We start from the raw sequence: 17,560 nt of genomic DNA on the forward strand, positions 1-17,560 counted from the left end.
AAATGGATCGCCCCTAATGCAAATAATCTGAGGACAGTAGCCACCATCCAGGATCTGATCCTGGTGCTCCGGAAGTCATTATGAACTCCGGTCCTGGCTAAAATATTCCAAAGAGTATGACCATCCGCGATCCAGGTTCTCCGGAAATGATTCCAGCCCAATAAACGAGGCTAAAATATTTCATAGAGCGCAAAAAAAACAAATTACCATAGCAAACCCATGTGAATATTACAATACCAATCATTCAGAAAATTGTGAACACATTCCTTCATACGGGATCTGATCCAGGTTCTCCGGAAGTAATTTTGAACTAATGGCTGAAATATTCCATGGAGTGCAACATAACAAGCCCAAGTGAATACTACAATTTCACCGTTTCAGCTGGTTACTGGGATCAGTAAGCAACTGTCCAGTCGCGTCTTTCATAGGCATCTTTGGATTCATCCTTGCTCCAATCAGACGTCGTGATATATCGCAGAGGAGGTGGATATCGTCTGTTGTTGCGGCATTTTCTCCTTCGTCAGTCAGGGAGTCCACCCACACTCGCTTGTCCTGTCTGCAATTGCGGTTTACTTCCTTCTCTAGAGCCGACTACCGTTGACAGGCTTCGTTGTTGGCACTTCTAGTTCTAGCTTCTCTACGCTCCACAATATTCTGCCAGATTTAATCCATGATCCACTCTCTTCGCTCACCTAATGTCTTTTATTTTTTTTTAACTAGTATGTTTATTTGGAAGGCTCAATCGCGTTAGCTTTACGGAGCCGATGGTTCATTGTTCTTTGTTTGTAACAAAATTCACTTAATTCTATGTCTAGTAGGAGTTGGGCCGAATACTCGCGGCTTACTCGAGGTTAGAGAGGTACATTATCGAAGGATAGGATCAGGGGAGGAGCTTGGGGGTAAGGTTTCGTTGTCTCGTCAGAGCGTTGTCGCCAGTATGAATGGTAGTGCGGTTCTAGTTTCGTCTGGAGCTCGACCAGCTATGGTGGGTGACCAGTGGGCGACGATGAGACTCATCGAGATGGGGGGACAAGACAAACAAAAACTAATAAAGAGAGACAAAAGACACAGGAATTAAATTCTTATACTAGACATTTGAAGAAACACATAAACCGACTGCATATAGCAGATATCGCGAGTTCCCAACACGTCTCTGATAGGAACATAGGGTTGTCTTCCTTGGGCCTCAAGGGTATTCAAAAGTCGCTCTCTAGCGGCGTAATTATCCGTACATTGCCCAATGCGAAGTTGATTGCTGCCAGCTCAGCAACGAAAACGGAGCAAGGTTCCTGGAGTTTGCGGAAGGCGCTAGAGTTTTCATTGAAGACACCGAAGCCAGTGGATCAACTGAGACGAGACCCGTCTGTAAAATATATTTTCACGCAATTGACGTGTTGGTACTTTTCAGTAAAAATACGCGGGATAATAATAGGTCGAAGTTGATCGGGAATCCCATGAGCTGCTTGTTTCATGGTCAGATCATATTCAATTGAGGAACTGCGATTGGGGAAGTGAGCACGGTCTGGAGTGTAACAAGGAAGACACATATCTGACGATAAGTAGTGGTAGTAGATTCTCATAAATCGAGATTGTGTGTTCAGCCCAAGAATTTCTTCAAAATTTTCAATTATAAGTGTGTTCATCACTCCGCATTTGATTAGTATTCTGAGAGAAAGCTCCCAGAAACGGTTCTGGAGGGGTGTTACTCCTGCCAGAACCTCGAGACTCATGTTATGCGTTGAGTGCATACAGCCGAGAGCAATACGCAGACAACGATATTGAATTCGTTCCAATATTATTAGGTGACATTTTCTTGCCGAGAGAAAGCAGAAAGAGCCGTACTGTAGAACAGAGAGAATAGTTGTTTTATAAAGCGTTATGAGGTCTCCCGGATGAGAACCCTACCATGTGCCGCAAATTGAACGGAGAAAAATGATCCTCTGCTGACATTTTTGCTTCAAATACGCAATATGGGTATTCCAAGTGGACTTTGAATCAAACCAGACCCCAAGGTACTTGAAAGACAATGATTGAGTAAAGTTTCAGCCCAAAAGATTAAGCTGCATTTGGGCTGGGTACCGCTTTCGAGTAAACACTACCAGTTCAGTTTTCTGCGGCGAGAATTCGACAAGACGACAAGTTATCTAAGGAACTTTGCAATGGTCCTTGCAAGTCCACGGCATGTGGACTTCTTACGGAAACCACACCGTCATCTGCAAGTTGTCTTAGCGTGCATTGTTCTGCCAAACAGTTGTCGATATCTTTGACATAAAAGTTATAAAGAAGAGGGCTGAGACATGAGCCTTGGGGCAGGCCCATGTAGCTAATTCTGGAAGTTGTCAGTTGTCCAAGGGAAAAGTTCATTTGCTTTTCTGAAAACAAATTGTACAAGAAATTATTTAAAATTCCAGAAAATCCACATCTGTGCAGATTGTCTGACATAATTTCAATGGAAACTAAATCAAAAGCCCCCTTAATGTCCAAGAACACTGAAGCCAATTGCTCCTTGTGTGCAAAGGCCAGTTGAATATCTGTGGAAAGCAGCGCTAGACAATCGTTTTCTCCAACAATTTCCTAATGCACGAAAGCATAGCAATCGGACGGAATGAGTTATGGTCAGACGCTGGTTTGCCAGGTTTTTGAATGGCTATTACTTTGACCTGTCTCCATTCAGGCGGTATAATGTTATTTTCTAGTAAGGAATCGAATAAGAATAAGAGAATTCCAGCATTGTGAATGCTCGAGAGCTGCCGCTCGGAGACGCTTCTCGAAGAAAGTGTTGTGCTGGAACTGAGTCCGGACAGACCTTTTTTTAGCGAAATCGAATATCCATCGGTTGGAGTATTCTTCACTCTCATTAGAAGATGAGCGGTTACGCATGTTACGAGCCACCCTCCACAAGGTGTTCATTGAGGTTTCTCGTGAGAGTCCCTCGACGAAATTGCGCCAATAACCGCGATTCTTTTCTTTGACTAATTGTTACAGCTTTGTCTCAAGCTTTGAATATTCCTCGAAATATGTGGAAGAGATAAACTAGCCTATGGCTAAAAATCTCTATAATAAAGTAAAAAAAAAAAAATCGAAATATGTGGAAGTTTTGTGTCTACGAAAAGCTTTGAAAGCATCAGATTTTTCTACATACAATTTTGTGCATTCTTCGTCCCATCCAGGTGTGGCTGGTCTCCTTTTGAAGGGCGCTCTTCGAACTTTTCTTTTTTGGGAGTTCATATCACCCAGAATTAATACTGAGGATGGAAGAATCGAAACTAGATTCCAGAGTTGGCTACGACTAATGGAGGTTCTTGGTGGAACATAAACTGAAGCTATGCAAAGGTGTTTGTTCTTCACATTTATTTGGCAAGCGACGATTTCGACGCCTGATAGAGCAGGAAGGGAAGTTTTGTAGAAAGGGTAGCACTTTTTGATCCCTTAAAGTACTCCACCATAAGAATCGTCTCTATCCAGGCGAATAATGTTAAAATCGTGGAAGTTGAGTTCTTTATCGGAATAAAGCCATGTTTCACAAAGAGCAAATATATCACAATCAGAATTGTGAAGTAAAAATTTGAACGAGTCTAGCTTAGGTACTAGACTCCGGCAGTTCCACTGTAGCACAGTGATCATATCATCTACCTCGTTCGACGAATTATCCATCGAAAGATATGATTGATGCAAGGAGGGGCCATGAAACAGTCAATTGCTTAAGATATGATTCTAATGTTGGAAGCAAGGCAGAAACTAAGCTTCTAAGAGGGTCTTGTATGTTGAACATATTTAATATGAATTCCACAATGTCCGAAAAAGCTAGCAAACCTCGTTCGGACTTGGATTTTTTTTGAGAAGTTTGAGGAGCAGCTTTATTATTTTTATTATCTTTGGTGGAAAATTCCTGCTGCATCCAGGGATTGGTTCAGCAGGAGCCTTCGGTTTCGGTTTTCGTCCCCATTACCCTGGGAATTTGCCAATCTTCTGGAGGTGACTTTAGTTTTCTTACGGCGCACTTTCGGGGAGGGGCATTTTCTTTTTGTGGATCCGTCCATTTTTGAAGGTGCGTGTACCACCGTAGAATCACCTTCATCGGATGAGTCAGAGTTCGATTCTTCAGCTGACAAAATCGAAAATTGGTTTGCCTCTTGGACGGCTGATGCAGCCTTCACCATTTGAGCATATGTCTGCTTGGAGCGTCCTGAGATTGAACGCTGCACTTTATCGGAGTGCTGCTTGTACATTGGGTACTCCTGCAAAGGGTGAGGATTCTCGCCACAGTAAGCGCATTTTACTGATTCTTTGTGGTTTTCACCACATTTGCCACAACGAGTTTTGTTGCCGCAATGGCTGGCCGAGTGTCCCAGCCTTTTGCAGTTGGTACAATTATATACCCTCTGTACCAACAACCGCACCGGAAAAAAGCACCATCAACTTTGACAAAGTTTGGGAGAACTGAACCAGCGAAAGTCACCCGAAACGAGTCTGAATGCTGATAAACTTTCTTGCCATCTTGTAAAGATACTGAATGCAGTTGCCTAACATCCAGTATATTTACAAGCTCGCTTGTGACTTTTCTGTTTTTAAAACAACTCGAGGCACGTTTCAAGTCCTCAACAGACAGACTCGCGTCGGAGACCACGCCTTCTATCTCCACATCTCCAGAAGGGATGTAGATGTTGTACTCAACACTAAACAACTCGTGATCAGCTATTTTATTTGCTACATCATAATTCGGTGCTTCTACACGCAGTTTGTTGAATCTCTCCTTATGTACCAAGATTCCCGGATACTTACGCAGCAAGTCTCTCGAAATGTCGAGAGTTTTCAAAGGTTTATTTTTAGGCCGAAAAAAGACAACCCATGGTCTTTTCGAAAGTGGTTGGTAATACCTGGTTCGCGCAACGTTCGCATCGGAAGTTGCCATAAGTGTTGCGCAAAAGCGGTGCGCAACCGCTTAAGAAGGAAAAAATTAAAAACCTTCTCCGATTGATAAATTTTGATTACTATTATCAAATTTTTTGCACGGCGTACAAGCAAATTAAAGAGAAAAAAAAAATCGAAAAAAAAACTTATATCTAGTTGCAACAAGTTGTCTCACTATGAACCATACTCCCTTACCAGGGGTGAGAGACAGAGCCACGCGCCACGAGGCAAAACTACAATAGGGAGGCAATGGACTTGCAAAATGTATTGTACTATACTTATGCCGGTTGTGTAAACAACAGCCGGTGCAGCTAGGTATTCCGTTTGCCGCTGCTACTATTGCTGCTATTGACGGAGATAGTGCGATAATTTTTTTTTCTCCTTGATTTGTTTTCCGTCGATCTTGTTTTCCGTGCTGAGCACCAATGCTACCGACGCCAGGGAGGCAGCTCCCACACCTGGACCCTACCTATCGACCCATCAACTCATGAACCGGGGACCAACGGCTTTACTTCCCGATCAGAGATGTTATGCCTCAGAACATCCCGGCGGCGCCGACTGGGATTGAACCCAGGCCTGCTGGGGTGAGAGGTAATCACGCTTACCACTACACCGCCGGCACCGCTGATAGTGCGATGATGATGGTGATGATTTTATGATGATCGACCACTGGGTTAAAGATGGACAGTCTATACGTAAGACTCAGCTTACGATAGCTGCTTCCGAAAACCGTGCGCGATTCACCTGAACACTTTTTTTAACACGAGAGCGATGGACACGCGGTAAAAAAAAAACGAGTGTCGTATGAAGAGACCAGGACGCTGTTAACTGGCTCAGCGCTCGATACGGAATGTGACCTAATGTCATATTCTAATAGGCAATATAATTTCTATAGTGATTTGATGTGTCGCACTCTATGGCGCACTCATTGGTCTGGAATGATTTACAGGGAACAAATTTTTCATACAAGCGATCATATGAAAAACGATTAATTTAATTTCGACTTCTCCAAAGAGGCCCTTGAATCAGAAGGTGGCAGTAATCATCAGGGTCATATTATATTGGCATCGTAATAATATTCAATTGGATTTGCTGTGGTTATTTAACGTGTCACACTCAACCCAAGTAGCACATTTCCATCTCGAAAAGTTGAAGCAGCCTGTTTATGACTGATATAAGTCGTATAGAAGTTGCAACGAACGATTCATACTAGGGTATGGAGTATTTTAGTCATGACCATAAGTCCAAAATGACTTCTGGAAAACTCTGGAACAGATCCCGGAAGATGCCAGTGTCTTCAGCATCATGTTTGATTGAAATTGTAATATTTACTTGACTTTGCTGTAGTGGGTTGGAGTGCCACACTCTATGGAATATTTTAGCCAGGATGACTTCCAGAGAACCTGTATCAGATCCAGATTTCCGGAATATTTTAGCTAGGAACGTTTTTTTTCCTCTGTTCGGGACCTAACACCACTACGACCAGCAATTTGATCTATTGTAGTATATCCCATCCATGTCCTTAGTTGAGTGAATGTCCTATTACTCCATCACTATTGAGAGATAATGAAGTATTCGATTTTTTTACATTTGTCATTCTAAATGCAAGGATCCGACTATAATTGAAAGGTCTCACTATATAAATTTAATAAATTTTAATATTACATACAAGAGGATGCACTTCAATCATGTCGAAATTCTCATGTAATTTTTATGGCCATAAAAATAAACAAATGCAGTAAAAGCAGCGCAATGTCAGTTAATGCACTGTATTAATGATAATTGTGTCCTTTTTGGCAAGTAATATTACACCATATTTTTGACACGATCAATGTGGATGATGTGATATCAAATTATATTTTTGCAGTGTACCCTTCGGAGTGTTGACACACCCTCCAAAGCGCCCAGTCAAGATTGGATTCCTTAGCAACAAAATTAAGGAATGACACCGATAATGGCCATGCATCAGAACCCTAGTCTTAACCACTTCAAACTAGAGAACAACCAATAGAGGATTAGGAATCACATAGATGAAGACTAACTAACTTATTTTGACGTAGGACTACGTCTTTAATTTCTATACTGGGGGTCAAATTAAAAAAAAAATTCAGACATGTCACGAAATATGCCAAACACGGACGTAACGATAGAGCGCAAATCGAACACACGAGATATTGCGCATGCTCACATGAGAAAGTTCAATGCTCGGTTGACCAATGGAAGGAAGGGAGGAGAAAAGCAGCGGTAATAAAAACGCATACCAAATCGTTTTCTTCGTCATTTACTTTCGAGCAACGGACGGATAAGCGTCGGACACGAGCATGACTGAAAATGACTCCGTGAGAGAATAAACTCGCGTAAATCAGCACGAAAACTCATCCGTGATTTTCACGTTGCGGGATTCCGTATGTTTAAAATATTTTTTTTGCGTGTGTGAGTACTTCATTCACCATAATAAGCAGTTAAAACTTTTGAAATTTTGAGCACTGAGGTCTGTTGTTACTTCCCTGTAGCTATCAAAGTATAAAATAAGTAGGGAAAGGAAAATCAGTATCAGATCTGTTTACGCTTTTGTTTGGTTTGTAGTACACCGGCTATCGTGCATTACGTCTGACCGTGGTTAATAGCTGGATAGTAAAAAAAGTGTATTGTGGAAGCGAATATTCAGTACAATGTCGTAATATGATTCTGTGCAGTACATGTGCAATCTTCGCAAGGGATTGAGGGAGCAAGGAGCAGAGAACACCCCGAAGCGACCAAAAACTGCTGCAGAAAGAGTAATGTACCACAAAAAGGTGATCTACCCACGTTACGGGGCAGCTAGGACCGTTAGTTTATAATTACTTCCGGAGCACAAGGGTCAGATCCTGGATGGTGGTTACTGTCCTCAGATTTATGTTTTGTTTGCAATCTTCACCACAGTTGAACATGCATGATTTTACGTACCACGCGATATAGTAGGTCGTATGAATAAAAGCGTTTACTTTACTTTTCCCGTAAGAAAAGCACGGGAAAGTAAAGTAAACTCTTTTTATTCATATGGCCCAGTAGCTTCGAATATATCCAGAGCGTAAAATTATTGACTGCCTAGGAGTGTGAAAGCCAGGGCTCAACAATTTCGAAGCTCTAAAATGATCTCGTGTTTTGTTTCTCTCATACATACGTGTTCGACGCTTCATTTCTATAACGCCTAGCTAGACTATCAGCAAGAAACGAAAATAAAAAAGCAGGACGCTTAGAAGAAAAGGCTGGCTGTGGAACTTCTCGTCGTTGCTTTGCTCATCGCTTTCAATGTAACTAACGTCGATTTTCTAGTTAAACGAACCTCATTATGGCTTTCAATCCCCTTTCACGAACACTCTATCACCGCTCTTTCAATTTGTTTAAAATGCGTTATGTCCCGTTTTCGACCATTTTTTTTAGAAAAATATATGGATGGAAGATAAATTAGAAATATGACGTGTAATCTTCAAGTGTTTTGACGTGAGAAATGCTTTAAATATGTGATTTCATTTTCCGTCATATACGTCATGAAACCTCTGTTTTTTTTACCTTTGGTTTGTTTTTTCCGTCGATCTTGTTTTCCGTGCTAAGCACCAATGCTACCGACGTGCCAGGAAGGCAGCTCCCACACCTGGACCCTACCTATCGACCCATCAACTCATGAACCGGTAGTTCTGTGGCGAACGTTTCAGCTCAATTGAAGTTAACAAAGTTACATCATGTCAAAGTTGACCATTTTGTATGAAAATCGGCATGCGCTCACAGGAGTGGAACTTCGGATCAGAAAGTGGTTCCACTTGTCATTTGCGAACACTAGCGCACCTAGCGGTAGAAGGCATCTTCTGCCTGCAGTTAAGATAGGCAGCATGCTATGATAGTGTGAGTGCACATAGAAAGCCCGTGTGGAACGCTTCCACAACACATCGCTTGTTGAGCAGAAAAACGAACACTTTTTGATTCACCGATTTGTTTGCACTTCCCCTTCTGTTCTGTGATGCGCTGCTATTATATTGAACACAACTGTATGTGCATGGACCAGCCAAGAGGAAGAACATGCGTAGACCAGTATTCCCTCCCGCACTGTGGTTTGTCTATCAGAACGTCCGAGATAATTTACCACGTACATCTAATAACCTCGAAGGCTGGCATTCTAAATGGAATGGATTATTGAAGAGAGACAAATATAAACTGGAAAATATTTCTTCTCAGAAGTATTCCAAAAAAGTTTTAAGGAAAATAGGGAATCTCAGGAAAATACTAAGTGTATGCTTAGGAGACCTCCAAGTGATTTTTTTCTGAAGTATTTTCCGGGGTATTGCTCGAATTATTAATAATATGAAGAGCATTGCAGAGTGAATTCACACAGTATTTTACATAAAATTTTCAAGAGTACATTGTACTATGGAGGAAATTATAGGAGAATTCATTTTTTCCATAAACAATCGAGATCCTGGACACAGAGGTTCAAGCAAAAGATGGAAATTCTGTGGCTAAGGTTAGGGGACGTGAGAAGTTTTCAAGTTGCAAAACTAGCAAAAATATTTGAAATGCCGAAGTTTTAAATAGGGGAAATGGATGTAATGTCGGCCTAAATGCCTCTAATTTGGGCCCATACATACATTCAGTAATCGACTAAATTTTCAATAGCGACCAAAGAATATCCATCAGTACCGTCTCAAAGACGCGTTCGTCTATAATAAACTCCAATTTTTAATGGTTTTGATAGTATAACTGCTATTGAAAATGATGGTCATGTTTGGAAATTGTTTGTGGAAATAAAGATGATGTTTTACCAAAAATAACAAATTTTTGAGCGTAATTAGAAAACAACTTTCTTATAAACATAGACATTATCCGAAAAGTATTGGAAAAACCTGGAAAATTTAAGACCTTCTATTTAGCAAAATCAGGAGACCTGCATAAGAACCACCTAAATGTTACTTCAATTTCATTAAATAATTTCACAAGAAAAGATGACGAAGTCATAAGAAGCCCCGATAATTTCAAATTAAATTGGTAGATAAACAACAGAGAAACATCATTAATATTGATGGCTAGATTTGAAATGGTTATATTGTCCTGAAACTTACTGATTTGTAACAAGTTCTCGACATCAGTTAGGTTAACTTTTGTACTGAACATCATGAACCGCACGATTACTCGACGCGGTGAACATTTCGAAATAGGACAGAACTACAAATACAACAACTTCGTCTTCCCAGATAGCAAACCAAAAACCCTGCGTCGTCTCCAGATTATCGAGTAGAAATAGGAATTGAATCCTGATTTCGCTGAGTAGTATTGCAGCAAGATTGAAGATTACATTAATAAGGGGTACGCTAGGAAATTGGAGTCTGAAGAGTTAGCTGAAACACTTAACACCGGGTACCTGCCTTATTTTAGTGTGGTGAGCAGGGCTGTCTTGCATCAACGTAGAGAGAGCAAAATTAGCGATGAAAAATATTGTATTACTATCTTCGTCGCACTCCAAACAGCGCATGACAAATTCCGTATGAAGACAGTCATCTTTCATTTACGTCGTGGAAAAAAAAAACTATTTCAGTACCGTTGGAAATTCTAACATGAAACTTTTAGTGTGATAATTTATTAGCTAGAGAATGATCTTTAGAAGAGGGTAGGTGGATAGTTCCGTTAGAGTACGGCAGTATGAAAATTGAATAGAAGTTGAAAATGAGCGAAGGGCCATTAATGCGACAGTTTTTAAAGTCAGACGCACATCTTTTGCCTAACCCGTACGATGTACGCGGAGACTTGAAGTATGTCTTCAAGTCTACATGCAAAAGATGTGCGTCCTCCTTCTGCTCATAACTGACTGCGGCTGTGGAATAGTTCTAGCGACGTTTCATCACTACCTAAAGCCCCACGTTTGCGAGAGCATTTCCAGTCGATGGTGTGTTATAATGCAATTCTTCTTTACCCAACTATTGTGTTGCTCCTCTCGTGCAACGCGATGAGCGAGCAATCAGCGATCATAAAATCGCTAGTTGTGACCTTCTGAAAGCAAAATTGACAAATTTTATATGTCATATACAATCTTTACCACCTCTTCTTGCATCTTATAAATAAAAATTATCATTATAGTATCCCATTGTTTCATAATAACGAAAAATAGCATTTTAGCTGTGATGAGCAATTGCAAGCCTGTCTCTCTGAGATGACCACGTTGGTCATGACGAGAGGAGCAACACAATAGTTGGGTAAAGAAGAATCGCATTATAACACACCATCGACTGGAAATACTCTCACAAACGTGGGGCTTTAGGTAGTGATGAAACGTCGCTAGAACTATTCCACAGACACAGTCAGTTATGAGCAGAAGGAGGACGCACATCTTTTGCATGTAGCACACCCGGAAGATCTGATCAGGTTGTATCGAACAACCATCTTGTCGGTCCTAGAGTACGGTAGCTTCTGCTTTCAATCCGCGGCAAAAACACACATCCTGAAGCTACAATGGGTTCAATACCGTTGCCTCCGAATCGCGCTTGGCTGTATGCACTCCACGCATACGATGAGCCTCGAAGTACTCGCGGGTGTTCTCCCACTGACAGATCGTTTCGCGGAACTGTCCTTCCGGTTTCTTATCCGTTGTGAAGTAATGAACCCATTGATAATAGAAAACTTTGAGAAGCTGCTCGACCGAAATCCTCAAACAAGATTCATGAGTTTGTACTATGAGTACATGACGCTGGAGGTTGGCCCTTCTTCATTAATCTCCAATCGTGATTGATTTCAAGCCTTCTATAGTTCCTCTGTAAATTTTGATCTGACCATGATGCAAGAAATCCATGGAATACCAGATCACCATCGGTCGATGGTTGTTCCCTCAATTTTTGCAATCAAGTACCACCATGTAAGTAACGATATAAGATTTTTCACAGATGGGTCAACCATAAATGCTTCCACTGGATTTGGTGTATTTAATCAATTTCATAGCGCCTCTTATAAACTGCAGAAACCATGCTCAGTATACGTTGCGGAACTCGCAGCTATATTTTACGCAGTAGAGCGAATTGCCTCACTACCTTTTGACCATTATTTCATTTTTACGGATAGTCTTAGCTCATTGGAGGCTATTCGTTCAATGAGGCCGATGAAGCACTCATCGTATTTCCTGCCTGAAATACGATCTAAACTGAGTGCTTTATCTAACTGCTCCTATACTATCACCTTAGCTTGGGTCCCATCTCATTGCTCAATTCCGGGTAATGAGAAAGCGGACTCGTTGGCTAAGGTGGGCGCTATGGAAGGCGATATTTTTGAGCGACAAATCGCCTTCAACGAATTTTTCTCCATTGCTCGTCAGCAAGTCCTCATCAGTTGGCAACACAAATGGAATGATGGTGAATTGGGAAGATGGTTACATTCTATTCTCCCACAGGTGTCGAACAAACCATGGTTCAAAGGGTTGGACATGAGCCGCGACTTTATACGAGTTATATCAAGGCTTATGTCCAATCACTGCTCGTTAGACTCGCACTTCTATCGAATTGGGCTCTCAGGCAGCAATTTATGTGCGTGTGGCAGTGGTTATCACGATATCGAGCATGTTGTTTGGTCGTGTACTTTACACCGTGTTGCCAGATCTGAGTTATCCACATCCCTCAGGGCCCGAGGAAAACAACCCGCGATACCCGTTAGAGATGTCTTGGCGAGCCGAGATCTCGACTATTTGAATTTAATTTATCTGTTTTTAAAACGGATAGATCTGAGGATTTAGTAGTTAGTGTCATCTTGTGTTCTCCCAAGTTGTTAGCTGCCCATCGGTGTACCCCCATGTTTGTCTTTTTCATCAGAGTGTCACTTAGTTCGAGATCAAGAGCACATTGCTCTCCAAACCTTGTGTTCACAATTCCTTCCCTGCCATCCATTTGTTACAATTTGTCACCCCTAACCTCGAGATAGCCGCGAGTAATCGGCCCCCGCTTTACTAACGTTAGTTTTAAGTAATTTTGTAATCTAATCAATGAATATTGGCTCCGCAAAGCTATAGCAAATGAGCCTGAAAAAATAAACGCATTATAAAAAAAAAAGTATCTTTTACTGTGGACATAGTTTCAACATAGTATTACCATGCCGTGGTGAAATTACTATGACCACAGTAAAAAGTATCATGCAGTGCTTCGCTATTAGTTGTAGAAACTACCATGAAAGTAGTCAAAATTACCATTCTGTAAATTTTCAAAAGGTTGTTATTATTGTAATTTGTTAATTATACGTGGGCCTGTTAGTTACACTTTACACCAGGTCAAGGAAGAACAATTTAGTTCAAATACAATAATACAGAATGATATATCAAAGACACATGGTATTTTTGACAATGTACTATAAGTTAAATTTACTATGGTAATAGTAAGTATGACCCTGAAACATTGTCGGTTCAAAATCACTATCACCCCTAATAATGGTAAAAATTACTATTCAATTTCTCTGTGTGTCATCCCAAACGATGTTAGCAAAATTAGCCATTGTTTATACAATGAATACGTACCATAGAAGAAGTTACTTTTTCCAGAGCCATTTCTTCCAACCACAACATTATGTCGTTTATCAAATGGTTCCACAACAGTTTGCTCACGGTAGCTTTTGAACCCTTGTATGATCACCTTTAATGGAAAATATGACAATAACTATTAAGAAAACATACATTTTAACTATAACCTACTTGTTTTATATGCATTGTATTAATACATCACTTTCCTGCATTAAATAAATAATCAGAAAACGAAGCGTCTAACAACGTCCAAAGACAAAATTTTTATGCACAAATCTAGCGTTCAGAATCATAACGGCCTAAATACGAAGATCGTTTCTCTTAATCGATTTCCTCTTTTATTAACAATTCGGTTGGATTAATATATCTCGGTGCCTTTGGTATTGCGTCTGCTAGCCAATACAACCTTTTACATCACTGTATTGTAAAATTTTCAGAAAATGGTTTCACTTAACTATAATAGCAATGTAAAGATAAAATCGATTAAAATGATCGATCATCGCAGTTAGGCCCTTATGATTCTAAATGCTAGCAACATTAAATTCAGGGGAAACATGTAAGAAGGGTCTAACTAGAAACGTAAACAATGACTTGGATCGGTGGTTTCTTACGAATGACAACACACCCACTCAAACTAATAGCGAATTCGTTTATTATTCAGTTCCAACCTGGATCAGGTATCAAGATTGGGTCTGCTTGTTTTCTGGCAAAGGTCAATTTGCTCGTTTGTTTTTAAAACCTAGCTTAGTTCACACTGACAAAAAGTTCGGTTTCGCACTGGGTTGGAACTGGTGTTAACCCCGATAATAAACGAATTCGCTATAACTAAATCATCTGACAGAGAAATGTTTGTCTATGAGCTGGTTTAGTCAGATTCCGTGGGTGTGAGGTCATACAAGAGAAATCGACGTTCAAAGTCATTGTTTACGTTTCGAGTTATACCCTTCTGACATGTTTCCCCTGAATTTTTCGTCAAGAGTACACGCTATTTCAAAACTAACCAAATTTAAGTACAATCGACCCAGATCGATCAAAACTGAACCTACCCAAAAATGGGTTAACTATGTTCGGAGTGACAAGTTGACAAATGAACAAAGTCGATCGGATTCATGTCGATGTTGTCCATTTGTCAACTTGCCAATCCAAACATAATTTACCCATTTTTGGGTAGTTTCAGTTTTAAACGATCTGGGTGGATTTTACCCAAATTAAGGTAGTTTTGAAATAGTGTGTATACACACAAGGTAGCAGCCCAGTGGCAGACGCGCAATGACATTTAGAAGCAAATGGTGTTAGAAGCAAAAATGTTGTAAACATTGCTGAACATCTGCGAACAGATAGATATACGTCACTGCCAACATACTGAGAACAGATAGATATACGTCACTGCCAACAGCTGTTTCGTGTAAAAAGATAAACATTGCAATATAATACGAACACCACTAACCATTTGCACATTTCACTAACACCAATAAGCCCTTTGGCCCAGACCTTATATAAACGTCATTGGCAGGCGCGTAGGCAACATGTTATACAGTGACAGCGGTCACAGCGGTAATATGTTTACTCATTTACTGGGTAGTCCCAGTCTCCCTCGAAAATGCTTACTTTGTAGCAGGGTTGCTTCCACTCACTTGCTATATAAACATATTTTTCGGAATTATCTAAGAGAAGAGGTGACAATACGGGGGCGAAAATGAACCACTTTTCTGTCAAACGTGAACCAGCTCCTGATTGGTCGATTTCATGTGCGTAAGATAGAGATAGAGATAGATAAAGATAGAGATAGAGATAGAAATAAAAGAGGAAGAAGCCAATTGTCACCTCTTCCTCTTAGGGAATTATGCAATCATTAGATCAAGAGCAAATTTTCATTACGTCGAATGTAACAAAGGTAAACAAAGTCGAGCTATCAGTGTCAATCGATTCTCCTGCTATTACACTATATACTGTCCGAATATAGGATCAAATCCTATTTTTAAATTTATTTACCAGTCAAATTGCTTTTTGACGTAATCACCTTCCGATCAAAATAGTTTTCGATGTTACTTAAGTCACCCAATTTCTATGGAGATGCCGTTTGACTTAAGTAACAGCGCTGAGAAACTCGTGAAAAGTGTACGTTCGTCGTACACATTATTAAAGTGAATAAATCGAACTGTTTGTTGCTAAGATGATTTCGGTAGTCCTAAAATGATGAATGGGCTGCACGTAAGGAGACTTACTTACCTTACCAATCAGGCTAAGGCCTTGTTGTCCTCTGCTGTCCGAAGAAGTCGTCTCCACTCTACTCGATCCATGGCCACAGTTCGCCAGCCTCGTAGTCTGCGAAGGGTCCGCAGGTCACCTTCTACTTGGTCGATCCACCTTGCCCGCTGCGCGCCTCTTCTTCTTGTTCCTGTTGGGTCGCTTTCTAGAACCATTTTCACTGGGTCGTCGTGCGGCATTCTTACGACGTGCCCAGCCCACCGTAGTCGCCCAATTTTTGCAATGTGGACGATGGATGGTTCTCCCAGCAGCTGGTGCAATTCGTGGTTCATTCGCCTCCTCCACGTTCCGTCATCCATCTGCACTCCACCGTAGATGGTACGCAACACCTTCCGTTCGAAAACACCAAGGGCGCGTTGGTCCTCCACGAGCATAGTCCAGGTCTCGTGGCCGTAAAGGACCACCGGTCTAATCAGCGTCTTGTAGACAGTCAACTTCGTGCGGCGGCGAATTTTATTCGACCGGAGCGTCCTCCGGAGTCCAAAGTAGGCACGATTCCCTGCCATAATGCGTCTTTGAATTTCTCTGCTGGTATCGTAAGGAGACGTAATTGATAATTCTCCCGAATATCCTGGTAAATACACTTTGACTTAAGTAACAATAGGGGCCACCAAACGACGTATAATAACTTTTGACTCAAAAAACCAGTATTTTTTAGCATGAAAGCTAGCGATTTGAATTTGTATGATTAAAACCATGGTGGGTATATAAATGGTGATACAGCTTTGTCACTATATAGGCGAGGAGGTCGCGGGGGGGAAAAGTGCGGTTTTAGTGCAAATTGTAAACAAACTCGGTCGCTGTCCCATACAAAAATCCAACATGGCTGAATCATGAATTTGACACATTAGAACACCTATATGTAGTCACCTTGATTAAAACCCTGCTAAATTATAGTCGCTATATTCATAGTCTGGCGGATAGAATCTCGGGAACCAATTGAGCTGTCAAATAGCGGAACCAATTGAGCAAATCACGACTAACAACAGAAAAGAGCACATCAGCTATTGCGAACAAAACGTCGGAAACCATTTTCTCGTGACTCAAAGCTCGCCTACGCAAACTAATATCATCTTTGGGTTGTGGAAAGTTTCCCTTATCCGGTGATGCCGGTAGTTTGCGTTCGATTGGCGTGGAAAGAATAATTTACGTTTGTTTATAAATGTTGATAGTACCTTTTCCATTGTTGGTCTAAAATATATTGAATTGGTTCCACTTTTTGATAGATCGAAATTCTATCCGCCAGACTATGAATATAGCGACTATATGCTAAATATGTTAAACATTGCTATCACTATGAGATAATATCTCGATGAACATTTCAAATGGTCCTATCTGCTTTGATCGATTCTCTTCATCGACTTTCTCTTTTCATAACCGCTGCTATGCAAACACATTTCGCGCAAATTCTACCACATAGTTTGATAAAAAAAGGTTCTTATCTAGCGTCCAAAATGTCAAATACAACAGGGAAAGGTTTTGCAGCTGAGTTATTGTCGAAAGAGAAAGTCGATGAAGAGAATCGATCAATGCAGATAGGACCGTTTGAAATGTTTATCTAGATATGTGTTTACTTGGCAATAGGAATAACTTTTCGGTCATCAAAACAAAACTTTATTTTTCTCGGATTGGTGCGAATGTTACTTACGACATAATGAAAATTTGCTCTTGAGATGATATAATGATATGCTGTACTTAAGAAACGAGACGAGGGTTAAATGTATGTGTTTGACTTATAAAACCTGCCAATTTTGCTTTCAGAGCGTCACAATAAGCGATCTTATGATTCGTGAGCGTTCACTCAGAGTGAGCACTCACGAGTCGTAAAATTGCTGATTGTGACGCACTGAAATCAATATTGAC

The 17,560-nt window shown here is 40.7% G+C and overlaps 1 protein-coding gene across 1 annotated transcript in view; it reads right to left on the reverse strand.

Moving 5' to 3' along the window:
- SMC3 (structural maintenance of chromosomes 3) overlaps positions 1 to 13,687 on the reverse strand; it is a 72,829-nt gene extending 59,142 nt beyond the window's left edge. The window contains exons 1-2 of the mRNA XM_065230601.1: positions 13,601 to 13,687; positions 13,427 to 13,541 (exon numbers count right to left, since the gene is read on the reverse strand). Coding sequence (XP_065086673.1) covers positions 13,427 to 13,541; positions 13,601 to 13,615 — 130 coding nt within the window. The 5' untranslated portion in view covers positions 13,616 to 13,687. The remainder of the gene's footprint in view (positions 1 to 13,426; positions 13,542 to 13,600) is intronic.
- Positions 13,688 to 17,560: the final 3,873 nt, after the last annotated feature.

The sequence above is a fragment of the Ochlerotatus camptorhynchus genome, unplaced genomic scaffold, assembly GCF_037179485.1.
Source record: "Ochlerotatus camptorhynchus isolate MF236.1 unplaced genomic scaffold, CSIRO-AGI_Acam_v1.1 ptg000030l, whole genome shotgun sequence".
Classification (NCBI taxonomy): Eukaryota; Metazoa; Arthropoda; class Insecta; order Diptera; family Culicidae; genus Ochlerotatus; species Ochlerotatus camptorhynchus.